The sequence below is a fragment of the Sardina pilchardus genome, chromosome 19 (assembly GCF_963854185.1).
Source record: "Sardina pilchardus chromosome 19, fSarPil1.1, whole genome shotgun sequence".
NCBI classification, from domain to species: Eukaryota; Metazoa; Chordata; class Actinopteri; order Clupeiformes; family Clupeidae; genus Sardina; species Sardina pilchardus.
The window spans coordinates 3,633,434-3,640,933 of NC_085012.1; the positions used below are offsets into that span (position 1 = coordinate 3,633,434).

The 7,500-nt window shown below is 45.9% G+C and overlaps 1 protein-coding gene across 1 annotated transcript in view; it reads left to right on the forward strand.

The window, feature by feature from the left end:
• LOC134066505 (zinc transporter ZIP12-like) overlaps positions 1-7,500 on the forward strand; it is a 29,351-nt gene that overhangs the window by 20,599 nt on the left and 1,252 nt on the right. Inside the window, exons 9-12 of the mRNA XM_062521866.1 lie at positions 1-44; positions 3,390-3,459; positions 5,831-5,989; positions 6,548-6,735. The exon at positions 1-44 is cut by the window's left edge and continues 34 nt beyond it. Coding sequence (XP_062377850.1) covers positions 1-44; positions 3,390-3,459; positions 5,831-5,989; positions 6,548-6,735 — 461 coding nt within the window. The remainder of the gene's footprint in view (positions 45-3,389; positions 3,460-5,830; positions 5,990-6,547; positions 6,736-7,500) is intronic.

A 7,500-nucleotide genomic window follows, 5' to 3' on the forward strand; every position in this document is an offset into this window, starting at 1 on the left:
ATGGAGAGAGTCAGAGGGGAAAATCCATCTCCACAGTGCAACTGGTTGGTCTGTTTGTCCCTCCACAGCTTCTGTAGTTGCGTATTGACAGACAGACAGACAGACAGAGACTTTATTGATCCAGACCTAAGGGCATGTGTGCCCTGTGTGCCCTCTCTGCCCTCTGTGCCCACTCGCCCTCTGTGAGAGGAATGGAGGGTGAGCAGGGGTGGAAATTAAAATTTGAAAATGTGACAATCTATCAGCCAATAGCAGATTTCTGGTGAAATTAACCAGCCACTCAATGTTGAAATATGACTTTGTGTCTGAAATCTACCAGCCACTCTCACATTTTACCAGCATTTGGCTGGTGGCTGGTGCTAATTTCCATCCCTGAGGGTGAGTAGCTGGTGACCAGGGGCAGCTTATCTGAATCAGGAGGAATCGGGGGGCAAGTATCTGGGAGGGTGAGTAGCTGGGGACTAGCTAGCGTGAATATCCTCCTCAGACCCAGTAATTGAATTGTGTTCTCTGGGGGGCATGTCTGAGCCCCATCCATGCTGCACTCAGGGGGGACATCCTGGGCTTTCTGCTGATGTCACAAATGTGTGTGGTGAACAGAGCACACACACTCTGTAATAGCATAGCTGCTCTCAGTGTTCCCTGCTGAAAAAAAACAGCCTGACCAGCTAAAGGTGGTTTGCTGGTTGACCAGCTTGTTAACCAGCTTATTTGACCACCCTTTGATGGTTAACCAGCTAGACCAGCAAAACTCTCGCGAAAACACACCCAGCTTATGATGGTAATTCAGCTGGTTTTGATTGTCGTACCACCTTAAGCTGGTCATTTTAGTTGGTGTTTCTGGTCTACATTGCTGGTTTTTACTGGCCACGCCAGCTTATGTTGGTTATTCTAGAAAACCAGCTTGACCATCTTTGTCAAGCTTGACAGGCTGGTCACCAGCATGATCATCTTAAACCAGTTGTATCCCAAACGACAGGCTGGTCACACCAGCACGACCAGCTTCCTCAGATGGTCACGCCAGCATGTCTAGCTGGTGGCCTAACCAGCTACACCAGCAAAGACCAGCAATAATAACTGTGTTTTGGGCAAAGACCAGCAAAGACCAGCTAAAACCAGCTACCAGCCTAAGCTGGTTTCTTGCTGTTTTTTTCAGCAGGGTTAGCATAGCTGGTCTCAGTGTTGGTCTCTGTAATAGCATAGCTGCTCTCAGTGTTAGCATAGCTGGTCTCAGTGTTGGTCTCTGTAATAGCATAGCTGCTCTCAGTGTTAGCTTAGCTGCTCTCAGTGTTGGTCTCTGTAATAGCATAGCTGCTCTCAGTGTTAGCTGCTCTCAGTGATGGTCTCTGTAATGGCATAGCTGCTCTCAGTGTTAGCATAGCTGCTCTCAGTGTTGGTCTCTGTAATAGCATAGCTGCTCTCAGTGTTAGCATAGCTGCTCTCAGTGTTGGTCTCTGTAATAGCATAGCTGTTCTCAGTGTTAGCATAGCTGCTCTCAGTGTTGGTCTCTGTAATAGCATAGCTGCTCTCAGTGTTAGCATAGCTGCTCTCAGTGTTGGTCTCTGTAATAGCATAGCTGCTCTCAGTGTTGGTCTCTGTAATAGCATAGCTGCTCTCAGTGTTAGCATAGCTGCTCTCAGTGTTGGTCTCTGTAATAGCGTTAGCATAGCTGCTCTCAGTGTTGGCATAGCTGCTCTCAGTGTTGGTCTCTGTAATAGCATAGCTGCTCTCAGTGTTAGCATAGCTGCTCTCAGTGTTGGTCTCTGTAATAGCATAGCTGCTCTCAGTGTTGGTCTCTGTAATAGCGTTAGCATAGCTGCTCTCAGTGTTGGTCTCTGTAATAGCAAAGCTGCTCTCAGTGTTAGCATAGCTGCTCTCAGTGTTGGCATAGCTGCTCTCAGTGATGGTCTCTGTAATAGCAAAGCTGCTCTCAGTGTTGGTCTCTGTAGAGGAGGATATCTGGTCTCAGTGTTGGTCTCTGTAATAGCATAGCTGCTCTCAGGGGCAGATGTACTAATGGTTTTATGCCCACTTCAGCCGTATTTGTTTCGCAACGTGCGTATAAAAAGATGCCGAGGTATGTATTAACAGACCGCAATGAGGTGAAGGCGCAGACTGCCTGCCGCGGACTCCCTGAAGCACAAAATGCGCCTAATTATGTATTACCCCCTTTATGCATTAACCCCTGTATGTACTAAAACTTAAACTTAAACTTTCCTACTTGTCAGATTTGATAAATCTTCCATAGCCTACGCGCACAGGTAAGCCTAGTTTGAGTAGAACTACTGCTCTTCATTATCTTCCTGCTTGTTGACATTATGCATTGTATTATTTCATGATCGCTAAACGTTGGATTCCTTTTAATGTTGTCATGAGTTAACTTCATTCAACTGCGCTTCTGATTGAAGTGTCGTTCAGTTGTTGTCCTTCGCTAATTGTGTTAGGGGGCGGAGAACGGCGCAGATTACCCAACGAATTTCAGGATTGGTAAATAGGACGTAAACTGAAGTATCATAGCGTGTGCTTTCTGCATGTTGGCCTTGGCGCGAATAACGTTACAACCGCTAAACTAAGTACACCTGGCCCTCAGTGTTAGCATAGCTGGTCTCAGTGTTGGTCTCTGTAATTGGAGGATATCTGGTTTCAGTGTTGGTCTCTGTAATAGCTGGTCTCTGTATAGGAGGATAGCTGGTCTGTATTGGTCTCAGTGTTGGTCTCTGTATAGGAGGATATCTGGTCTGTATTGGTCTCAGTGTTGGTTTCTGTATAGGAGGATATCTGGTCTCTGTTATCTGCCCTTCCCTTGATGCAGTGTTATTCCTCTACACTATTTGGCTTGCTCCATTTATTTTCTTCTTGATATGATTGTCTCATAGTTTAATGACCTTCAACAACTCCTTTAGAACCCTAATCATAGCTGTCAACATTGAACTTTGAAAACAGCCGAAATACATGAGAAACCCTGGAAAAAACGTGAGGGTTGACAGCTATGACCCTAACCTTCTAGAACCCTAACCTTCTAGTGTAGAACCCTAACCCTCTCCTTTAGAACACTAACCCTCTAGTTTAGAACCCAAACCCACTCCTTTAGAACACTAACCCTCTAGTTTAGAACCCAAACCCTCTCCTTTAGAACCCTATCCCTCTAGTTTAGAACACCCCCCCACACACACACACAAACACACACACACACACACACTCACTCACTCACACTCTCTCTCTCTCTTCAACACACACACACACACACACACACACACACACACTCACTCACACCCTTTCTCTTCAACACACACACACACACACACACACACACACACACACACACACACACACACACTCACACCCTTTCTCTCCAACACACACATACTCACACTCTCTGTCACACTCAGGGGTCTACAGAGGAGGCTGAATGCCCAGAAGCTCCACCAGAGGAAAGGCACACACCAAGTGTCCCACACAGTGAGTGTTCACACACACACACACACACCAACTGTCCCACACACTGAGTGTTCACACACACACCAAGTGTCCCACACAGTGAGTGTTCACACTAGAGGTGGGCATAGATTTTTTTTAAAATCTAGATTAATCTCACTGTAATCTTGAAATTAATCTAGATTAATCTTAGGTGCACCAGCGCAAAATTTAGGTGCACCCACATTTTTCACTGCATCGCCTTTAACGCTAAAAGGTCACCTTTTTATTGCTGTCCTTTCATATAATGATTTTTTAACAACAAAAAGCTTGAAACACAATAAAAGAATATTTTCTTTACAAAATTATTTATATAAGCCTATTCTACATACTGAAATGTCTGATATTCATGACAGCACACTTTATGCAGATTGCAGCCTACTATTCATATAGTTGTTCTCTTCCTCTTTAATTCAGCTGTCTGCTTGAAACCTCAAAATGTAAACAAAGTAGCATAGTTGGCTAGTTTATCATAGTTTACTAGTTGGACTGCTCAGTTTCCCCACGTGTATTTACTGTAAGTTTCAATGTGGGCTAATACTTTTTCTCCTTTCGAGTTTTGGAGTTGGAAAACATTGGTATTGAGATTATCATCCAACTCATGCAAGAGTGACTTGAATGTAAGAGTTTTAATCAACTTTCTGCAGCAATGATGCTAACCGGAATTTATATTAATTTAGCTCACGTCTTCTATATGCATCATTGCTTTCACGATAGTGAATGTCTTATTTGGATTAAATGTGCATGTCGAGGGGCGGGTCGCGAGTGTCCATTGAGCGCGCACGGGAGAGTGGGAGCAAGAGAAAGCGGGCCAAGGAGAGGGGGGTTACTGTTTGGTAAAGTTGCACGCATAGTCTACAATGACAACTTGTGAAAGAAAGCAGCCGAGCAGCGTCAGGTGCACCAGTGCGACCTAGACTTTTTTCAGGCGCACTCTTAAACATTTGGCGTTCGCGCTAAAATATCAAGGTGAAAGTGATCATAGCTTACGTGGTATAGACCCAGCTCCCAGCCCAACTTTGAGAATACATTAACGCCGATATTTTTTTTATCGCCCGATAAGAGTTGCACGTTAACGCAGCACGTTAACGCCGATAACGGCCCACCACTAGTTCACACACACACACACACCAAGTGTCCCACACAGTGAGTGTTCACACGTGATTTCTTTATTTGAATTGGATTTCTTTACAGAAAGGGTTGAACATTTTCTGAGGTGTTAGAGCTTTGACATTCAAGGGTACATAAAGCATCACCTACACCACACAGCTAGACTGCCTATCACACACACACACACACACACACACACACGCACACACACACACACACACACACACACACACAGCTAGACTGCCTATCACAGTTGATATGGAGCAGTATTTTGCCAGCTGTTTAGACTTTCCTTTTGATAGTCATTCGTGTGCCATCTTAGTCCACTCAACAGTCTCAGTCCACTCAACAGTCTGTTTGTGCACATGTCCCAGGCTGCAACATATCAACGCCACAACCTTACGTGAATATCCCAGGACTACATTCACTCATACACAACCTTACATAAATATCCCAAGTCACTGGTCAAAAAGGCAATGCCCATATACATATCATAGACACTGTTTCAAGGACTTGCGCCTCCTTTCTATCTGTATCCACAAACACAACACCTCCTTTATATCTGTCTCCAGAAACACAACACCTCCTTTCTATCTGTATCCACAAACACAACACCTCCTTTATATCTGTCTCCAGAAACACAACACCTCCTTTATATCTGTATCCACAAACACAACATCAGGGATGTTGAACCAGTCTGGTAATACACGTCAGTGTTTGTACATAGAAATATTTTTTGGAAATATATCTTGAACAGAACACACACAAACACACACACACACACACACAAATGAACGTGCAAACACACACACTCACACACACACTCATACACACACCCACTCACTCACTCTCACACACACGCACACACACACACACACACTCTCTCTCTCACACACACATGCACACTCTAACACACACAAACAGACACACACACACACACTCACTCACTCACTCTCTCACACATACACACACACATACCCACTCGCTCACTCTCTCTCTCACGCACACACACACTCACAAACACACACACTCACTCACTCACACACAAACATGCAGGCACACACACATTCAGGGAGGTGAATTATTATTAGAATGCGCAATCTATCGGTGGACTGAATCATTCCCATACAGATCCGGTTCAGATGATATGTGATCATTGATCTGCGGGCCACACACACACACTCACACTCACACACATTAATCTGCTGGCCGCATTCAGGGCACTGACAAGATTGTGTGTGTGAAGGGCAGGGAGTCTCGTTGCTAGCGGTGATGGTGATCGTTGGGGACAGCCTGCACAACCTTGCTGATGGCCTAGTGATCGGAGCAGCTTTCTCCTCATCCACGGAAGTCGGCATGACAACCACACTGGCCATTCTGTGCCATGAGATCCCTCATGAAATGGGTAAGAGGCCCTGGCATGGGTACGGGCATGAAATGGGTAAGAGGCCCTGGCATGGGTACGGGCATGAAATGGGTAAGAGGCCCTGGCATGGGTACGGGCATGAAATGGGTAAGAGGCCCTGGCATGGGTACGGGCATGAAATGGGTAAGAGGCCTATGATTGTACAGTAAAACATTGTGATAGACGATGATATCGTATGGGGGGGGGGGGGGGGGGGGGGGGGTTAAGGGTTCTGCCATAGCACAGTATAAAGCGTTCTGCCATAGCACGGTACAAAGCGTTCTGCAATAGCACAGTATAAAGCGTTCTGCAATAGCACAGTATAAAGCGTTCTGCCATAGCACAGTATAAAGCGTTCTGCCATAGCACGGTACAAAGGGTTCTGCCATAGCACGGTACAAAGGGTTCTGCCATAGCACGGTACAAAGGGTTCTGCCATAGCACGGTACAAAGGGTTCTGTCATAGCACGGTACAAAGGAGGTTGTAATTAAATGTATATTTTTTCCATAAATGTTTCTGTTTGTATCACGGTAACGTGTGTGTATGTGTTTACTTAGGTGATTTTGCAGTGTTGCTGGCGTCTGGTTTGTCAGTAAAGTGGGCGGTGCTTATGAATCTTGTCTCCGCCCTCACTGCTTTTATCGGCCTCTCTATTGGCCTCTTTGTTTCCACGGAGACGGAGGTGCAGCAGTGGATCTTCAGTGTGACAGCAGGAATCTTCCTTTACCTGGCCCTGGTGGAGATGGTACACACACACACACACACACACACACACACAGTTTACCTGGCCCTGGTGGAGACGGTACACACACACACACACACACAGTTTACCTGGCCCTGGTGGAGACGGTACACACACACACACACACACACACACACTTTACCTGTTGTTACATACACACACACACACACACACGCACACACACAAAAACACTTTACCTGGCCCTGGTGGAGATGGTACATACACACACACACACACACACTTTAACTGGCCCTGGTGGAGATGGTACACACACACACACACACACACACACACACACACACACACATATGCTACACACACACACACACAAACACACACACACTTTACCTGGCCCAAGTGGAGATGGCACACACACACACACTTACTTTACCTGACCCTAGTGGAGATGGGTACATACACACACACACACACACACTTTACCTGGCCCTGGTGGAGATGGTACACACACACACACACACACACACACACACACACTTTACCTGGCCCTAGTGGAGATGGTACGTACACACACACTCACACACATGCATGCACTCTCAAACACACACACTTACACACACACACACACACACACTTTACCTGGCCCTGGTGGAGATGGTACATACACACACATTCACACACACACACACACACACTTTACCTGGCCCTAGTGGAGATGGTACACACACACACACACACACACACACACACACACTTTACCTGGCCCTAGTGAAGATGGTACGTACATACACACACACACACACACACACA